The sequence below is a fragment of the Eublepharis macularius genome, chromosome 9, assembly GCF_028583425.1.
Source record: "Eublepharis macularius isolate TG4126 chromosome 9, MPM_Emac_v1.0, whole genome shotgun sequence".
NCBI classification, from domain to species: Eukaryota; Metazoa; Chordata; class Lepidosauria; order Squamata; family Eublepharidae; genus Eublepharis; species Eublepharis macularius.
Genome location: NC_072798.1, coordinates 107,005,182 through 107,025,963, shown reverse-complemented (window position 1 = coordinate 107,025,963; position 20,782 = coordinate 107,005,182). Strand labels below are relative to the sequence as shown.

Sequence of the window (20,782 nt, the reverse complement as noted above, 5' to 3'; positions counted from 1 at the left end):
AGGCTCACTTTGCAAGTCTGATTACCTTGCTTAAATGGTGTTGCTTTAATGGCCAACTGATCGCAAGTCTGATACATTTTCTCCCTGTGGTTTTTGCTAGACACCCCCCCATCCTCTCTTAATCTTTGCTGGTCGTATACTTGGGGTGATTGAACAGGAATGATATGAAACATGAGTCTGAATTGGCATGGTGCTTCCAGAGAATTAAGGCCTGCAAATGTTTGTTGATGGAACTGGGTGTATCACTTGCAACAATCGATGTTGTACAAGATAATGTAAGGCAAAAGCCCTCGCAAACTTTTGGATTACAGGAACATCTTCCACAATGTAACCTGCAATTCTGTGTCTGTTTGGCTGTAGGTGAATGCTGTTAATTGTAACACCAGCTGGAAAATAACCCTGTTTATGAAACACAGCTGCTACAGAGAAGATGTGCTTAAAGGTGTAAGTATGAATGGCACAAACGCTGGGTCTCCTTGTGGGATGAGTGGCCTGCCTGATGAGACCGAGAAGCCCCCCACCCTCCTGGCTTTCCGCAAACTATGCAGGACTGGGTCACTCAGGAGGGCTTTTTAATGCGTGTAATATTAATGAAATGCTTCCAGAAAGATGTTTTGGCAAAGGGTTGGGGGCCGCGGTCAGTCTGCTGTGTCGTGTCTGTTGATATAGATATGATCCTTCCATGTTTCTCCTGCAGTGTTTAACGTATCATGCTAGTGCTTACGCTTGGTTCCAGAGTTCTGCTTATTTTCAGTTTTCTGCAGTACAGACCACGGTTGTATTTTTATTAGCTGTCCCGTTCCTGTTGATTTAATTTATCTCAAATGGTGTAATCTGCCTTGAGTCCCAGCTAGAAAGGCAGACTCTAAATGACATAAACAAATAAATAACAATATTGCATTTAAATCGCTCTGTCTAATGGTCATGGGCCAAACCCTGAATGGACAGGCCGTAGCAGGGAATGAGAGCGGCTGTTTCTACCATTCAGGGTATGAGAACGTTCAACTTTGCCGAAAATTCCTAGCATCTTCAGAAAAGCTAATTTTGGGGTAAAAACAGCAACACCCCCCCCCCCCCCCGCGTTTGAGTGGCTTTTGAGGTTGCTGTAACAACCCAAAACTGAGCATAAACATGCAGCAGCGGGAAGGAGAGAAGACCTGGAATGAGAGCTGATGAGTCCGGGTGGATGGGGGGAGAAGCTGGCACGGGTGAGCCAGAGCGGACTTCGAGGGGTGGGTGGGTGGGTGGGGGGGAACTGGATTTCTTCTCACAGGCCCCCCTGTTGTAATCCTTTGAGGCCATCCCTGCATGAGAGAGATCACAAACTATGTCGCTGTGAAATTGGCTCCATGGGATCGGCGTGGCCGGTCTGTATTGTCTTCGTACACCAGTGATGCGGAATGATGGATTCCTTGTCAGGTGGTGGTGCCCGGTGTCGTTCTCCCTGTATTCAGAGAAAAAAGAATACACGTGCGCCTACGCGCACGCTCTTAGGTATAAAGAAAAGAGTGTCCCTTCTTTTGGGCTTAGATTATCCCAACCCTTTTATAGTTATGAAAAACACTTAGAGGTTTAACTCTGACAGAGCAAATAGCTTTAAGAACTTTGGTAATAATTGTATTGTTTTACAAATCACACTGAAGGCAACAGAATATAAACATAACAACAACAGCAACATTCGATTTATATACCGCCCTTCAGGGTGACTTAACACCCACTCAGAGCGCTTTGCAAAGTATGCCGTTATCGTCCCCACAACAATCACCCTGTGAGGTGGGTGGGGCTGAGAGAGCTCTGAGAGAGCTCTGAGATGCACTAGTGTGGGGCTGCTTAGCTTCCTGAGCGCTTCTGGCTTGGGGCTCAGGACTGCGCTGTAAGCCTTGATGCGAATAAAGCTGTAAATATGCTGAAGCCCACATTCAATACAAATAGGGGGAGGGCTGTCCTGGATTAGCTGGGTCTTTATTTGGCTTGAAGATGAGAACGGAAGTTCCTTGGTTCTGGGCCCCAGGGGTTTGTTTGGTGGCTGCTAAGTCCACATGCTGAGGCTGGTTGATGATTTCTAGCAAAAGTTTGTAGTGATCAGCCAGAAATTCATTTGGGCCTAGAGATTTATTTAATTTCAGGCTTAAGACTGACTGTTTAATTTCTTGTGCTGATAAAAATTACGGATAATTGTTGACTGTCTTCTGCGTTGATTGGAACAGACTTATTTTTGCAAGAGAATCATGACGCTGCGTAACCTGCCTTGAGCCTCAGTGAAAAAGGTGGACTATAAATGACACAAATAAATAAAATACATAAATGTTGAGGAGGCAGTTTTATTGGAGCTATATAAATGTTGATAGAAATTAAAAGAGAACTCAGCCTCTGGACTGTTTCTCCTTACAGGTCCTCTCTTGTAACTTAATATCTTTGAGGGTTATTCTTACAAACTATCTTGCTGTGAAGTTGGCTTAATATAATAAAACATTACTATTCCAAATTGTCTGTTATTTTTCTTTATTAATCTTGTGAATAACCAGTATTTCTTTGCAAAGTGGTATTTTGCTCCTGTCTTTTCCCTTCTATTGGAGAGCTGGGAATAAACACCCCCCCCCCCGCCATGTGCACACAGAGAATGGCCATATTTAGGGGTCCAGATTAGCCCAAAAAATAAATTGGGGGCTGACTCTGGCAGAGCAATACCTATAAGAAGATGGGTAGAACTTCCGCTTCTGTTCTTCCAGGGGGACGTTGTTCGGTTGTTCCATGCTGAACAGGAGAAGTTTCTTACTTGTGATGAGTATCAGAAGAAACAACACATCTTCCTTCGGACAACATTGCGTCAGTCGGCCACCTCTGCAACAAGTTCGAAAGCCCTGTGGGAAATTGAGGTTGGTGTAGCCCCCAGCTATGATGTTCTCCCCAACTTGGGAGACCTCATAGGATTTAATTTCTACAGAGTGATGGTGAAGAATTATAATAATCTTACAGCTATCTTCTGTACTGTTACAATAACCTACACGTGGGCCTTTTTCCCGCAGGTGGTACACCATGATCCGTGCCGGGGAGGCGCAGGACAGTGGAACAGCCTCTTCAGATTTAAACATCTGGCAACTGGAAACTATTTGGCTGCAGAGGTAAGAATTGCTGCGTGCCAAATATAGTAAAGGGTGCTCTGCTGGAACTGTCTGTGGCCAGCTTGTACCTAGAAGGGTCCCAGGTGAGGTGTTTGTGCGAAGAGCTGTCCACCTGGTTTGGGAGGAGGGTAACTGTGTTATTCTTGACTTGGCATTCCAAAACAGCCACAACCTGGGATTTTTTTCAGCTGGAACGCTGAACACCTCCCCCCCCCCACCTTTTACCCAACAGAGGATCCTCTTCTAAGCTGTGGAGAAATGTGAATGACTTGTAGCCAGAATCACTCGGTTCTCTTGGCCAGAGTGGAGGGAAGGTGCTGGTTTTTGAGCGTGAGGAGCTGGGAGAATTCGTCTCCTGGGAGGCTCGCTGCTGAACGTCGCCCCACAGAGTCTCTGCTTGCTTCTTTAAAAACCCTTCTTCCGGGCAGGGTTTTTGTGTCTGTATAGACCCAATGTGAGAAAAAGGCCACTTTGCCAGGTGACTGACGGAACCGTGTTCCCTGACTTTCCCCCATCTTGACGTCTTGTGTAGTTGTTTCCATTTTCTATGCGACAGCAGAGGTTGCTGGTTACTGGGGAGGGAGAGTTAACCCCTGGTGATTTTATCCTTTAACGTCTGATATTATTCCAGGATTGCAGAAATACGAGCCCTAGTCCCGGATGACACCCTGCTTGCAGAGGGGTTTTTTTTGGTCTGCACGGTGGGGCCGGCTGTCACTGTTTAGAAATGTGACAGTAGCGTTAGGAACGTCAGATTCCTAAAGAACTGGGCATGGAGGTCCCTCCCCTATTGCAGCTAGATTGTAAATCATTCAGACAAAGCAAAGTGACTGCTTATCTGTGCTCCTTCAGCTCAGAAAGATTAGGCCATGGTGTGGATTATCAGTAACGTCACAAACATGGGCATTGTTTATTTTGTTGGAGCCGTTCTAATAAAGCTATCTGAAGCTGAATACAAAGAACAAACCGCTGAAAGAACAGCCTGAACAGGTTTGGAGTCTGGAGTCTGTGGCCACGGAGTTCCCGTTCCCCAGTAGCTCTGGGCAGGAGCGAGGCGAGGGGAAGTCTGCACAGGGGACTGCCTGCCTGTCTGGTGGGGTCTTTGGCGGGGGGGAGCGGGGATCCTCTGTGGGTTTGGGTCGGGGCTCTCGGCCTGAAAATTGGAGGGCATGCGGGTGGCATGTTGTGACTGCCCTCGTTTGGAGCCCACGTACAGCCACCCCTGGATCGGGGGCTTGTCCTGTCTCCCTCCCGGTCGTCCCCTTCATTAAGCCAGTGACCATTTGATGCCCTGGGCTGCAGCTGGCTTACTTCGGACACAGTCCCTGCTGAATTCTGTCTTTAAACCCAGCCTTCCTTCCAGGAATTTCTAGCAGTGTGCATAATTCTTTGTGCACAATTTTACCTACACAACAGTCTTATGGAGTAAGTTAGTCTGAGAGAATGGCTGGTCCAGGGTCGTCCAGTGAGGTATTTTTTTTCTTTAACGGCTATGTAAACATTTGAGCCTAGGTTCTTGTCTGGCATACCGTCCACTACCTCACACAGATTCAGTGAATAAAATTAGCTAGACTTCTTTTGTACATTTGGGTCTAGAACAAATCTTGCAGCGTCCAGGGTTTCATAGGTGTCTTGGCAGGCCGAACAATTGATGGATGCACTCTAGATTTCTTATTGAAGACCTTCCTTGTTCGAGCATTGTAAAAGTTGCCATCCTACTGTGTGTGGGTGTGTGTGTATGTGTTGAAATTCATGTAAGTAGCAGTTTGGTGTAGTGGTTAAGAGTGCAGGACTCTAATCTGGAGAGCTGGATTTGATTCCCCACTCCTCCACTTGAAACCAGCTGGGAGACCTTGGGTCACTCACAGCTCTCTCAGAGCTCTCTCAGCCCCACCCACCTCACAGGGTGATTGTTGTTGTGGGGATAATAATAACATACTTTGTAAACCGCTCTGAGTGAGTGTTAAGTCATCTTGAAGGGCGGTATATAAATCGAATGATGATGTTGTTGTTACTATTATGACATCACAGAACTTGGTTCTCGTATGTGATTCCACAGGCCGTCTTAATCAAGTAACTATGATAGATGTTAATAGTGATACATTTACAGAGCTGGTTTAGGCTGCGCCAAAGGACTTGGAATGGAAGTCTCTTGCCAAAGGAGAACACCGGGAAAAACAGGAAAGTTCCCATTGAAGACATAAGAAACATCCAAGTCCTGGGTAGCAGTCTACCACTTCTGGCAGATTCCTAGAATCTGACGAGTCTTAGGGGGGTCTGGTGGTGGTTCTGGAAGGAGGCTTTTTCCAAAAGAGGTGAAACTCACGGCAAGTTGCTTCCAACATTACTCCAGAACCAAGAACTGTGGATGCTGGGAGTTTTTTGTGTCGCAGAACTTTCAGGCCAGGACATGGTTGTATCCAGCCACTGTTGTGAGTACTATTAATTGCTTTTCATGTAGCAAGAGCTCTTGCGTTGCACTTTGGAAGACCTTTGCAAAGAGGTCTAGAGTGTCCCCCTCCCAAGAGAGAATTCAGTGCCCTGAGGACCTCCCCTTTCATTCGCGATGGTGGTGACGGTGGGCAGAGGCGCACGATTTTCGTTCTTAGGAAAGTATACAGGTTTGAAAGTTTGTAAGCTATCCCCATGAAATCTCCTGTGAGTGGGGCAGCTGAATAAGGTTACTGCCAAGGGGCTTCAGTACCCTGTATAGCCTTTTGCCTTCTCCCATGATTAGCAGAGGCAAAATAAATTATACAGAATAAACAGAGATATTAAATTTTGCAAAATTTTGAGTTTTTTTTAGCACATTGTCCAATCCATCCCACCTGTAGTAATTTTGCATGTATTCTCAGTCCACATTTGGGGATGTTTCCTGTTCTGTCCCTGTTGCCATAGAGTTGTGTGCCTTTGATCCGACCGGCACACAGATGCTCTAGGCAGCTGCGTCTTTCTCATGGCCAGAGCGAACCTTCTGATTGCTCTAATCACTGAGATAAAAAGCCTCTTTGAACTGGACGTTGGCTTTTTTGATTGCTCTCGGCTAACGTATACATGAACCAGAGTTGGAGTTAATATTGTCTCTTACTATTCCTTGAAGTGGATACACAATTAATATTACAAGGGTTGTTCATCTACTTCTGGGGGAATTTCATTTATATAAGGGGACTCTGCAATTTGTGGTAATCCTCCATTGACGTGGTCCCTGAATCTTAGACTCCCAACTCCGGGTTGGGAAATTCTGGGTGACTTGAGGGATGGAGCCTGGCGTTTGGGCAGGGGAGGGTCCTCCGCAGAGCATAATTCCATAGAGTTCACCTTCCAAAGCAGGCATTTTCCTTGCAGTCTCCTTGCAAGTTGGGGGAATTAGCATGCGAGGAGGGGCAGCCAGGGGCAGGGTAACGAGAGAGATCTTCCACCAGTGTATACACGGATTGTTCCTCTAGATAACTCTTTAATAAACAAGCGGATGTTCAATCAAAAGAGTTTTTATTTATAAAATAATAAAGACCAATTGCTTAAAATACACAGTGCGCGCACACACACACACACACACACACACTCAAAACTAACTGGAAAACAAAGGAAAAGTGGAGAAGATTGCAGGATTGGGTGTAATTATCAGTCCGGAACGGAAGAGGCATCCGTGAGAGAGTAGCTTTGAGCAACCAGTGCTTCGCGACAGGAAAATGAGAGGCTCGGGGTGGGTATCGGCTCCAAAGAACAGGCATACTGAGGGAGGCAATGGGTAGCCCAGTTATACTGTGGAACATACCCTGGGGCAGGATTGCATCTTGTGCCCCAAAACAATAACCTAACGGCTGTCTGTGAGGTGAGACAAAGAACTGGGGAAACTTTAAGCTTTCCTGGGCGAGACTAAAATTATCAATAATGATTGATGGCCCACAGTGACTAGGACAGGTGGGGCTTATGAGATCCCTGAATAGCCCAGAATGCAAGAGGGAATGAGGGAAGGTTGGTAGGGTGTGGAGGGAATTAATTCAGGAGCTCCTGGGAGACTCTATTGTCTTGGGATCTTTGCATATCTCCGGGGGGGTGGGGCTGAAAGCTAGGCTCACCTTGGCACTCGCATGCCAGTAATTTTCCAGTTCCCGGCTGGGATTTGGCAGCCATTGCCTGCCTTGCTAGGCAGCGTTTCTGTGTTCAAAACACATGAGGAGAGGGGCCTGTGAATGATATAGCCATATTCATAAGCTTCCCTATTAGTGTGAGGGCAGGTCTGAGTGCTCACAATGCCTGATCCTGGGTATGCCTGTAATTATTATCTAGAACTGTAGGTCTTAAAGGCTTAAACTTTGCACCTCTGATTCTGTATGTAGCCCTGAGATAGCTATCTGTCATGGCCCAGTCTGAGAGTGAGGTCTCCTCTGGAGGAGAAGAGCCTCGTGTAGCCAGCCAGGACTCCTCAGGAGAAGAGGAGCCCTGTGTAGCCAGCCCTAGCCCTGATTCAGCAGAAGCCAGCAATCAGGAGCAACAGCTGCTGGCTGATCAGAGCTTGCAGCCAGCAGCTGAGACACCAGCACCCTCTAGCCCCTACACCACAGGGGAAGCTCAGCCAGGGACTTCTACAGGTGCAGCGCAGCCAAGAGCCTCCACCCCCCCCCCCCCCGGCTCACCCACGCCCAAGGAACGCCGCAGGCAGCGCCAGAGACTGGAACTGCAGGAGAGACGGCGCAGTGCTCGCCTCTTGAGCCAACGCCAGCTGCTGGAGAGTGATGATGAGTAGTGTCAGGATGGAGCCCCAGCAGCTGGCTGAAAACCACGCCTGGCTATAAGAGCCAGTCTGGAGGAACTGCCGGGCGTGGAAGCAACGTGTCTATTGCCTGCAACCACTCCGTGTTCTGTGAACCTTGCCCGTGCCTGTGCCTGCTTTTGGACCTGACACTACCGGTAAATGACCTTGGATTGCACCTGACCTTGCTCCTGGACTCTGGACTCACTCCTGGCGTTATCTTGTGCTCTGACCACCGGTTTGACCTGGCTTTTGCTCTTGGAACTCCCCTCAGACTCTGCCATTAAGGTTTGGACTTGAACCACCCTGCTGGGGCTGGCCCAGCCCGTGACAGATTGCTTCCACCCAAACTTCCCGGCATGGATGCGGCAACGCCCACCCCGGGGAGCCTGGCACTGCTGCAGGACCAGGTACTGCAACTAACTCAAGCACTGGTGACTCTGCAGCAGCAGATTGCTGCACCTGCTGCACCTCTGCCTGTAAAGTGCCCAGTGAAGCCTCCTGACAGCTTTGAGGGTGATGTGGAGGAATTCCCAGCATTTCTCGCCCAGTGCCAGCTATATATTGAACTCCGGGCCAGAGACTTCCCCACGGATAAAGTCAAAGTCTGCTTCATCCTCAGTCTGTTAAAGGGGCAGGCAGCAAGATGGGCCACACCCTTGTTACTGGCCAAATCCCCTCTGCTAGGGGATTTTCCAAGCTTTGTGGCTCACATCACTGCTGCCTTTGCTAACCCCCTGAAAGCCATCAAAGCTAACCAGAGGATCCGTGCCCTCACCCAGGGGGATGGGACTGTAGCCCAATATACCACCGAATTTCAGTTACTGGCACAGGACTTGGACTGGAATGAAGCGGCCCTGGTTGACCAGTACCTGGAAGGGCTGTCTGATGAAGTGTTGGATGAAGTGGCCCGATCCGAACGGCCAGGAGGACTGCAAGCGCTCATTCTTCTATGTCTCCGCATAGATGGACGGCTGGAGAGCCGGAGACAAGCGCGTGCGCTAAGGCATCCACCCCCACCCTGGTCCTTGCCTGAAAAGCCGGCTGAGCCCACACCAGTGGGGGTACCTTGTAACCGCTTGCCCCCAGAGGAAAAGGAGAGGCGCCGAAACCACAACCTCTGCTGGTATTGTGGTGGGGTGGGCCATTATGCTGATGGCTGCCCTGCCAAAAGAAGGACCCTAGCCATAAGCCTGGAGTCGGCGCACCCTAAACCACTTGTGGGAACAGCCAGTGCCTCCGGTGACCCCCCAGAACCATTCCTCGTGCCAGTCAAGTTGTGCCTGCCTGATGGACGTTGGCTATTCGTGTATGCCATGATAGACTCGGGGGCCTCCCGCTGCTTCATGGACGCCAAGTTCGCTGCACAACACCAGATTCCCTTGCGGGCAAAGAAGAATCCCACTGTTGTTGAGGCCATCGATGGGCGGCCCCTGCGTTCTGGGCCAGTGGTTGAGGAAACCCAGGACCTCCTGTTGCAGATCCAGCGGCACCAGGAGCGGCTCTGTTTTGATGTGGTGGGCATTCCCCAGTTTCCGCTGGTCTTGGGACTTTCCTGGCTCTGCCGCCATGATCCGATTGTTCGGTGGGGCCAGTTAGACCTTCGTTTCCGGGAACCATGCCCACATGAAAATCCGTGCCCAAGGCCTATGGTGGCCGCTGCACCGGAGGTTTCGGCACTGCCAGAGGAATACGTGGATCTGAGAGATGTGTTCGAGGAAAAAGGAGCAGACCAACTCCCCCCTCATCGGCCATATGACTGCACCATTGACTTGATTCCCGGCACCCCTCTGCCGGTGGGACGCCTGTACTCGTTGTCTGAGCCAGAGTTGGCAGCACTCCGGGACTTTCTCACCACCAACCTGCGGCGAGGGTTCATCCGCCCCTCTACCTCACCTACCTCTGCCCCAGTCCTCTTCGTTAAAAAGAAAAACGGGGAACTCCGGCTGTGCAATGATTACCGGGCCCTGAACAAAATCTCCATCCGAGACCGGTATCCGCTGCCTCTGATCCCTGACCTCTTGGAGCAAGTCAAAGGAGCCCAGATCTACACCAAGCTGGATCTCAGGGGAGCCTACAACCTAGTGCGCATCCGGGAAGGTGATGAATGGAAAACCGCCTTCAGTACCAGATATGGGCAATACGAGTATCTGGTAATGCCCTTTGGCCTGACTAATGCACCAGCTGTGTTCCAGAGACTGATGAACGACATCTTTCGAGATATCCTGGATCAGTTCGTCATCGTTTATCTGGATGACATATTAATTTATTCACGTGACGCGTCGCAACATACTCGGCATGTGCGCACGGTGCTGCAAAGACTCCGGCAGCATGGCCTGTTCGCCAAATTGGAAAAGTGTGCATTCCACCGGCCTACTGTGGAATTCCTTGGCCATGTATTATCACCCCACGGAATCCGAATGGACCCAGCTAAAGTTGAGGCTGTACAGACTTGGCAAGCCCCCCGTTCTCGGAAGGATGTACAGCGGTTTCTGGGGTTTGCCAATTACTACCGGCAATTCATCCCCCAGTTTGCATCCATAGCCGTCCCTCTCACTCGACTTCTCCGGCCTCGAGAACCTTTCCGTTGGACACCGGAAGCCAGCGAGGCATTCCTGACCCTAAAGACTCGCTTCACCACGCAACCAGTCCTGCGATACCCGGATCCCCAGCTACCCTTTCTAGTCGAAGCAGATGCCTCCAGCACCGCCATCGGAGCAGTGCTCTCCCAACGGGCAACCCCCTCCAGCACTCCACAGCCTTGCGCTTACTACTCTCGCCAGCTGACCCCCGCCGAAAGGAACTACACCATCTGGGAGCGGGAGCTGCTGGCAATAAAGGCAGCCTTCGAGGTTTGGCGGCATCATCTGGAGGGGGCTCGGTACCCAGTCCAAGTGCTCACTGACCACCGGAACCTTGAACACCTCCAAACTGCCCGCCGCCTCAACCAGAGACAGATTCGCTGGTCGTTGTTCTTCTCCCGTTTTGATTTCAGGATCACCTACGTTCCCAGCTCCCAGAATAAGAAGGCCGATGCTCTGTCCCGGAAGCCGGAGTACAACACATCCCCCGACCTGGAACCACCTCCGATGACCATCCTGGCTCCAGAAACTTTCGCCGCCACGCAACCCCCTCCGGGGCTGGTGGAGGAGATACAGACTCAACAGTTACTGGACCCAGTTGCCCAGAAATATCTCCAGAACGTCCGGGGGTCTCCCCAGCCCCAGGCAGATGAATTTGCAGAGGAAGAGGGGCTACTGACCCACCGAGGCCGGATTTATGTACCCCCAGGCTCATTACGAACAAAGGTACTGCAGCTGGTCCACGATTCTAGACCTGCCGGGCACTTCGGCCGCCACAAGACAACCCACCTCTTGACCCGTGACTTCTGGTGGCCCCGGGTGCAATCGGATGTGGCCCGGTATGTGGCAGCCTGTGAAACATGTAGACGGGCCAAAGACGTCCCCGGCAAACCTTCTGGTCTCTTGCATCCACTCCCCACACCCACTGGCCCATGGAGGACTATTTCCATGGATTTCATTACAGACCTGCTCTGCTCCAAAGGCCACACCTGCATCCTAGTGGTGGTGGACTTGTTCACAAAGATGGCTCATTTCATTCCCTGTTCTGGACCCCCCACTGCTCAGGAAACAGCACACCTGTACCTTCAGCATGTCTTTCGACTCCACGGACGTCCAGATCATATAATTTCTGATCGGGGAGTTCAATTCACCTCTCGGTTCTGGCGGGCCCTGCACTCCCTCCTTGGCACCCAAGTTCACCTATCCTCAGCACACCACCCCCAATCTGACGGGCAGAGCGCACCAATGCGACCCTGGAGCAGTATCTGAGATGCTACACAAACCATCAACAGGATGACTGGCTAGCTCTACTGCCTTTGGCCGAGTTTGCATATAATAATGCAGTGCATTCCTCCACCCAGCAGACCCCCTTCATGGCAAACTATGGTCACCACCCTCGTTTCTTCCCTACCGCAGCAACCTTGTCGGGAATCCCAGCCGCTGATGATCACCTCCAAGAACTCCAATCCATGCATGAGCTGTTACGGGAGCAACTCCAGCTTGCCAAGGAAAGCTACAAGGAGGCTGCGGATCGGAAGCGGCAACCTGGTGTTCCCCTGTCCGTGGGCGATCAGGTCTGGTTATCCACCCGCCATATCCGCAGCCAACGGCCCTCCAAAAAGCTGGATGCCCGGTTCCTCGGACCCTTCGTAATCACAGACCAGGTGAATCCTGTGGCCTATCGCCTGCAGCTACCACCAACCCTCCCAATCCATCCTGTGTTTCACCGGTCCCTTCTAGTCCCAGCTTCACCGCCAGACCCGCACCATCCCGGGCCACCGTCCCCTCCGCCTCCAATTACCATCGAGGGGCACGAAGAATATGAGGTTGCCCAGATTCTAGACTCCCGTCGCCGGCGGGGGCAAGTACAGTACTTGGTGGACTGGAAGGGGTATGGGCCGGAGGACCACTCTTGGGAGCCTGCTGTGAACATCCATGCCCCCCGCCTAGTCCGACAATTCCATCAGGCCTATCCGCAGAAACCGGGGCTGCCTGGACCACAGAGGAGGGGGGGCCTTGGGAGGGGGGATGGTGTCATGGCCCAGTCTGAGAGTGAGGTCTCCTCTGGAGGAGAAGAGCCTCGTGTAGCCAGCCAGGACTCCTCAGGAGAAGAGGAGCCCTGTGTAGCCAGCCCTAGCCCTGATTCAGCAGAAGCCAGCAATCAGGAGCAACAGCTGCTGGCTGATCAGAGCTTGCAGCCAGCAGCTGAGACACCAGCACCCTCTAGCCCCTACACCACAGGGGAAGCTCAGCCAGGGACTTCTACAGGTGCAGCGCAGCCAAGAGCCTCCACCCCCCCCCCCCGGCTCACCCACGCCCAAGGAACGCCGCAGGCAGCGCCAGAGACTGGAACTGCAGGAGAGACGGCGCAGTGCTCGCCTCTTGAGCCAACGCCAGCTGCTGGAGAGTGATGATGAGTAGTGTCAGGATGGAGCCCCAGCAGCTGGCTGAAAACCACGCCTGGCTATAAGAGCCAGTCTGGAGGAACTGCCGGGCGTGGAAGCAACGTGTCTATTGCCTGCAACCACTCCGTGTTCTGTGAACCTTGCCCGTGCCTGTGCCTGCTTTTGGACCTGACACTACCGGTAAATGACCTTGGATTGCACCTGACCTTGCTCTTGGACTCTGGACTCACTCCTGGCGTTATCTTGTGCTCTGACCACCGGTTTGACCTGGCTTTTGCTCTTGGAACTCCCCTCAGACTCTGCCATTAAGGTTTGGACTTGAACCACCCTGCTGGGGCTGGCCCAGCCCGTGACACTATCTTTCCATTCTACCGAGAACTTAAATCGTGCGTATGCATGTGGCTGTTTTGCTTCTGGCAAAATGAAAAACAGTTCCACTAGGTGGCAGTGCAGTCTCACTCTTTAAAGCATCGTGATCTAAAGGGGGTCCCTGCCTCCCCCCCCCCCCACAAATAGAATTTCACTACTGCAACGAAGCTAAATCAAAATCAAAACAAAATCCCTCCGAGCGAGAGATTACAGCAGCCCTGTTAGTAAAACCGCTGTTTTTGATCGAGTTTTCTTGCAGTGCTCAAATTCTATTCGTTTACCTCCAAATGGTCCCTTAAGTTACACCAACAGTAGGGGAGGAAGCACGCTCATGAAAAGTTAGCCCAGAAGCCAGACGCATTTTTACCTGTTGTGCCGTGTGATCGAAATGGGCAGGAAGGCATCTGGAATCCAAGGACAAAGCGGGAAGTGGATTCTTTACTTTCAGATCGATGGGAAGAGTCCTAGGGGAGTGGGGACGAGGAGGTCTCCAAAGAGGTATGAAACCAAGAATGTATACCCGGACGTTCTGCTTTTACATACTTGTTGCTCCATACAAATAAAAAAGCATTATTGAAGTTAAAAAACATTGTAACAATAGTAATAATAATAACTGCACTTAAATATTGTCCTTCTAGACAGATTAATGCCCACTCAGCAGTGAACAAAGTCAGTGTTATTTTTCCCACAATGCAGCTGGGGAGCTGGGCGGAGAGCAGAGGCTTCCCCAAGGTCACCTGCTGAGCTCATGGCAGTAGCGGGATTCGAACCAGCAGAGTGCTGGTTCACAGCTGAACCATAAAAATGCGAGCAAAATTCAGTTAACAAGTGAAATACCATTTCTGTGGTTTCAGCACCCCAATTTCCAAGACCAGGCAAGTTAATGCCGCATGGGATTTAATCACAGACTGCAATTAGTCGCTATTAACAGCGTCTTCCAATCAGCTAACTCTGGTTAAAAGGGGGTGCCTCAGAGGCACGTTCTGTCCCTCCCCTGGGCCCTTCACTCTTCCCCTCCCAGTTTTTATCATGGCGATGGGCTGAGGGATTGTGGCTTACTTAATGACTTCTAGTGAGTTTATCTTTGAGGTGAAATTTGAACTGGAAGTTTCCTGTGCAACATCTTACTGTTAGGAGGACGTCCGTTTTCAGAATTTTATGTAGACTGGCCCTCAAGGCAGATCCCACAAACACGCAGTCAGTGGGTTAACATGTTAGCGGTAGACCTCTGAATAACTTGGACGCATTTGAATATGAGTTGAAGTCGTTTGAGAATATTGAAAGGTAATCAGTGTCCTATAAGCTGTGGATAAAGCCAACATAATGAAGATGAAAGCCCTGGAAATGTATTTTTTTTCTTTTTTGTGCTTTGGCCCTTTTGATTGAGTGCTGTGTGTACTAAATGCTGTGGAAATGTTTCCTTGGGATTCTTTCATTCACGGCCCAGCAGCACTTCTTCATTGACTTCTGTTACTAAATGAGCCGGTAAAAAACGGTTAAAGTAAATGTGCTTTCTTGGGACGGACAGTAGATGCTTGTCTGTCCTTTACAGGCAAAACTTAAGTAAGATTCCCTTGTGACATTTCAAGAACCTTCCCCCTTTTTTCGGAAATGTCCTGCCATGGTGTATCCTCCTTACTGACACAGTAGCATTTTTAAAATGTTCTTTATGTCAGAATATGGAAGACAATTGTAAGAGATGAAGCAAAGAGGAGGCTTGTGGCTTGTTAAAGGCTAGCAGATTTATTTATTGAAGCCTAAACATTTGGGGGCTAGAGTAGATGATGGATTCTATGGAAAGCAAGAAGTATAGTCTGTGATAATATTCCTATGTCCAACTCAAAAGTACGTGAGACCATCCACAGTAGTTATATCCCAGTGGAAGCAGAGTAATGGAGCGCGACCCTTAACGTTGGCTAAAGGAAGGAGGCAGGGGATTCACTCTGGGTAGGGAAGGGGCTTTCTGAAGACCCTTCCCGGTGTCAGAATCCCAGTTAAACTGGCATTTCTCCTGTCAGCCCAACGCCTCTTTCCCTCAGAAACTTCAGCAGATGTTGGGCTGGAAGTTGTCCGACTCTTGGAGGCCTCATTCTTGTGGAGAGCAAATAAGGGGGGGGGGGTCAACCTGTTCTGGATTTTTCTTGTTTCTTGAGTCAGTGGGGTAAGCTAACTCAATGAATCTCTCCTAGATGACTTCAAAAAGTCTCAAAGGTAGAAGAATTGTTCTTCCTTTCTGAGGCTCTCTGCCGGAGGTGCAGTCCCGGTTCCATTTCTGTGGGTGGTGAGAGGGATGGCAGTGTTAAAAGGTTTTAGGGGAGAGATCACCAAAGTATTTTCTGCAAAATGCATGATTTTTAGATACTGATGGAGAGAGATGAAACCACAAAAAGACCCTTTTGCTGACTGTTTTAAAAAGGAACTATGCTTATTCATCAAGCTACCTTAGGCAGATAATTAAGGATGCTCGGGAAACTCTGAATTTCATGTTTAAAAAACAGTGAAGAGTAGAGAGAGAAGCTGGGGGTGGGGGCAGTGAGGAATATCTTGCACTCTGTTGAGGGAATTCAGCTGTATGTGCAAATTTGTGTGTGCGTGCGTGCAGTGTGATTTTATTTCCTGGTTTTGCTCATATATGTGTGTGTACGTAGGTGGGCTTACAGAATATGATAGAGATGCTTTTCCTCTCGTGAATCTTCTGCCAGCTCGATGACTGTGGCGTGTTAATCGCTTGTTAGTTAATGCGCAGCTTGACGTTTCAGACATTCCTGAAAATGCTGTGGTTAGGGCACAAGCATTTGTGTGTGTGTGTGTGTGTGTGTGTGTTTGTGTGTGTGTACGTACACAATTTACAGGGACCTGGAGTTCCGGGAGACTTAGGTGGCAATGAAGAGGCTAAGGGACGTGTGATTTGGGGCATGGTAGAAAAGCCCAAGAGGTGGACTGTGCTGTCATTTTGGAAATGTCTTATGTAATTTCAGAATTAAAATTAAAGCTATCTTTCATGGTCCATGGGATTTTGATGGGATGCAGTCATGGGATATGTGTGCGGTTGGGTTATAAGGTGGCGCTGGGTTCCAAGAAATGATGCTTGGGTCATCATAGGCTGTGGCTCTCAGAGGAGAGCTACCACTAATGCGTTTCTCACATGAACAGAAAGTACTACAAATCCTAGATCTGTTTGGTTTTGATGCAAATCATCACTAAAATCCAGAGATGTTTGCGTGTACCCATGTGGACAGTGAGAGGGAGGAGGAACTCCCAAAACACATTCTGGGCTTTTCAGCAAGTCTTTCTTTGTCATTCTGGCCCTGTACAGCTTCGATGTATTCCCTGAGTGCTGCACTCACAGTCAAAATACCTTGGTTCAGTTTTCAAATGGCTTCCCATACTCTTTTGAGTTCTGCACAGTGAAAAGCTGCATCTGCTGCAGAATCCGTTTCCCTCTGGGTTTTCTGTAGTTTTCCTCCCTGCCGTGTATGTGCATGTACCCCGGTGTAAATGCAGAATGTTTTCTTTGGTGTAAGTCTTGGCCCTGCCTTCCCCCCTCACCTTTGCCCCCTGTATTCTGATTGGCTGAACAGCAATGTGTAGCCACACCCTTCCTCCCTTTCTTCCCGCACCACTCTCGGCCCTGATCCTTTAAAAAGAATAATAAAAAGTTGTCATTGTGTGTTGTGTGTTGTGTGTGCATGCTAGCCCTGGCAGAATGAAGTGAATTGCCTTATCGCCGACACAAGCTGTTTAAGATGACGTTTTGTGCAGGAGTCGCTGTGTTTCCTGTATTTTTAGTCCAGGTTTTCCTCCCATTTAAAAACAACAACAATAATGCTGTAATGTTTAAATTTTTAAATAAATCCCTCTTAATATTTTTAAGCTTCCCTTCAGAACACCTTAACCAATTAACACAGAGAAATTTTGTTAAATTTTGAGCTCAAATAACACCATCCGGTCATTAGAGGATGAGTACAGGGCGAGGTAGAGATTAACCACCCCATCTAACGTCCAAACAGTACAGTGTTGTAATGCCTGCTCAAAAACAGAAACACAAAGCCCACACCCACACTGAAGAAACTGCTGAGGTCATCTCCCAGAAAGCCCACAACAGAAATGAGGCATTTTTCTAAGCGCAGAAATAAAAAACAGACGCCATGTTGGTCCGACTTCCTCTCCTGTGGAACTACCGAGGCCCAAATCCGATCCAGTCCTCACGGGCTGAACGTGCAGACCCCCCCCCCCCCGCTGTGTGTGAGCATGGAGGAGGGACGCCCTCCGTGTCGCTCCAGAAGGTTCCGCAGCCCTCTGAAGCAGCTTTGTGCGGACTGCCAGGGCTGTCGGGGTGCGTGCTCAGAAGTCATGGCGTGCAGGTGGTGGACTGGACGCTCTTCAGTCTCAACTTTAAAAGAAACAAGAGTAGTTCTCTAAATTTTAATGACGTGCTTTCTTTTTGCAGTTAAATCCACACTATCCAGATGGTAGTAATGGGGAAAAAGTTGTGGTAAGTACAACTGCCTCTTTAAATATAATGTGAAATAATTTCTTGTGTATAATCAGACTGGATTGGAAAAAAATGGACAGCTGGGCTCTTAACAACAATCTATGTAAGAATTATTTTTTGTTACTAAGCTAGGAGTTTGTGCTAGCTTTTTGTGTGTTTTAAAATATGTCAACAGCTTTCTTTGATAAAAGTCACTCAGAGCAACTTGTAATAAAATGAGTAATCAAATACAAACTCAGTAGTAAGATAGTGCAACCTCCTCACATATTTACTATGTGCCATAAACCAGCTTAAAAGACATTTTTAATTTCTCATCAACTTTATGTCGAAAGGTTTGTAGACAAGCTCCAGACCCTGAGAGCCTTCCCCAAAAGGCACCCCCCCCCCATGGCCTGGTCTGATGATTGGAAGCAGCGATGATTATTTAGTAATGACGAGAGACTGAAGGGATTCAGTAGGTTGTACATGTGGCTTATTTTGTTAATGTCAGTTTTGATATGCAGGTATTAATGTTGACTTCATGCTGTACAATTATATTATTAATAAATTAATAATTTTTTTGGTAAATTGATTTTTTTTAACCAAGTCAGAAAAAAATCAGAATTCCCTGAATTCCAAATTGCTTCTCTAATTCAGTTTGGCTGTTTCTGAAAAATCTGGCCATTGTTTTCTATGGGGAAAACACTCTGGGGGCTATCCAGTGGGCTGAGGGGAGGGTCATTTTAGCCACCAAATTTGAAGGGGAATCTAAAGATCCCCCAAGTTTCATGAAGATTGGACCCTAGGGTCCAACAGAAGCAAACTGACGCAAGATAATTCCTTGTGCTTGTAGCTGGGCACTGTTGGGTTCTGTTGTGCGGAGTTTCCCCACTGGCTGAACCCAGTGCCTGGCTGCTGGGAATGACACTGGTTCTGTTGGGCTAAGTTGCCACAGTGTTGTTTGCTTCACAGTTTGGTTTGGGTGGAATGGATGTGATTCTCTTGTGTGATGTTGGTCCCCTTCCTTCACATTAATTCTTGGGGGATTCCATTCCTGTGCTTCGGTTTGGTTCTGTTGGGCTTTCTCTGGGACGACTTCAGCTTGCATTTGGGAGTGTGCCCTGGCCATGGCAGCCTTGCCCTAGTGTGTTTCTGCAATGGGAGTAAGCTTTGACTTTTTTCTTATAGGAAACAATGGAGTGGCTGGGGGCACCTTGTTCAGGGGCCCATAATTGTTGGCCTCTGGGATTCATTCCTCCTGAAACTTGGGGGGGGGGCGGTCCTTAGAAAACAGAAGTAGATCCCCTGAAAATTTGGTGGAGTTTGCTTGAAAAATGCCACCCCCTCGGATAGCCCCCAGATATTTTTCCCATAAGGAATAATGGAGAGTGGGTGGGGGTACTTTCTTTGGGGGCCCATAAAATTGGCTCCCAGGGTCCAATCTTCATGACACTTGGTGGGTCTTTAGAGCACAGTTAGAAATAGGTTTCCTCCAAATTTGGTGAAGTTTGATTGAAAATGAAGTTTGGTTGTTTTTTTTTATAAGAGAAAATACATTTGGGAGTGTGTTGAAAATGAAGTTTGGTTGGGTTTTTTTAGAGCTTACTTGGGAAGAGACTTGGTGATGAAGTCAGAAAAGCAAACATTAAAAGGAAGATGTCCCCAGTGCTCTAAAACAGCAGTGTGTGAATATATATTTGTATATATTCACTTGTATACAAATATATAAGTGTATACACTTATATAAAAATTCAGTCATGTAAGACATGTCGTGTGCTCACAGTCACACCATTCCTTGTGTATTATATTCATATTCCATTGATGCACTCAGGTCTGCATCAACTCGTGGAAAGTATGGATCTTGTTGCAGAATGTTCCTGCTTCCTCCTCTTAATACAATTTGCAATGTGATGTCTCAACTAAAAAAAATACGACTCACAAAAAATATGAAGACTCAAGAAAGCGTTCACACTGAAAGGTGTTACAGGAGGTGAACTGCTCCAGTAGCAGTCAAGAGCAAGGTTGTTTCTTAGTATTTGCTCTGTTTGCTGTTTGTGCAGACTTTAAGCAGGGGGGGCTCAGCTAAGCTGTGCCCCCTGACCCTTTTCTCACCCTTATATGCGATTCCTGGTTTTGTAAGCACCTGTGGAACTAATTTAAACTCAGAAGCCCCCTCTGCACCGGGAACATAACTCTTTTTAGTCTGCACCATGTCAAAATGCATCTGGATTGATGCCATCGTCAGTGACGCTCTTTCTTTTCTTTTTTTGCACAAACTGAATCAATGCATTGTGGGAATGCTTCAGTCTGTTTCCTGGATTCTCCTTCTCAGCCCATCAGTGCATCAATTCTATGCTGGATTTTAAAAAAAATTAAAAATGAGTGGAAAAAAATGGAGAGGAACCAGGAGGGGGGAGGAATGGAAAGGAAGGGGAGGGGAGGGAGTGGCTGGATAGACAGCAGTGGCCAATCACAATGCAGTGGGCTGGCAGGTAGTGGGAGGGGGACAGAAGAGGGTGGAACGCTAAAAGATGGGATGAAGAGGGCGCGCGGGGAAACAGCAGACTGGAAAGTGGACATTTTTAAAAAGTTGGTGCATCAGTGCTCCTGGAAAAGCCATGGAAAAGCTGTGTCCATGGTATGAAGTTTCACAGGTCAGCGCTCTGACCTGGGTCTTGCTCTTCAACTGCAGACCAGCTTGGCTACCCACCTGAAACAATCTTCAGCTGCAGTGGGTGTGATAACTCATTGCATTCATGCAAGGAAAGGACACAGACAGCACCGTCCAATGTTGTGTGGCAGCCTTCGAAACCCATGGACCTCACTCAGTCGACTTAGAAGGACGAAACTCTGTTAAGGACTGCACTTGCTGTCAACCAGTGGCTTTGCATAGCGTAACCGGAGACTGAGTTCGCATTTTAAAGTCATGAGTCTGTAAAGTCTGTTGTGCTTCTGATACTATATTGTGGCCAGTCTAAACGTGTAGAAGAACCATCTGTACGTCCTTCCTTGGACTATACCACTGCAGTTTGCTGGTGTAGGAAACACAGTTTTTAATGCTCCATGTAAAAACAAAT

General features: G+C 48.6%; 1 protein-coding gene across 1 annotated transcript in view; it reads left to right on the top strand.

Moving 5' to 3' along the window:
• Positions 1–20,782, top strand: part of ITPR2 (inositol 1,4,5-trisphosphate receptor type 2) — a 304,126-nt gene that overhangs the window by 56,320 nt on the left and 227,024 nt on the right. The window contains exons 7-10 of the mRNA XM_054987843.1: positions 361–444; positions 2,730–2,876; positions 3,027–3,122; positions 17,682–17,726. Of these exons, the coding sequence (XP_054843818.1) occupies positions 361–444; positions 2,730–2,876; positions 3,027–3,122; positions 17,682–17,726 (372 nt within the window). The remainder of the gene's footprint in view (positions 1–360; positions 445–2,729; positions 2,877–3,026; positions 3,123–17,681; positions 17,727–20,782) is intronic.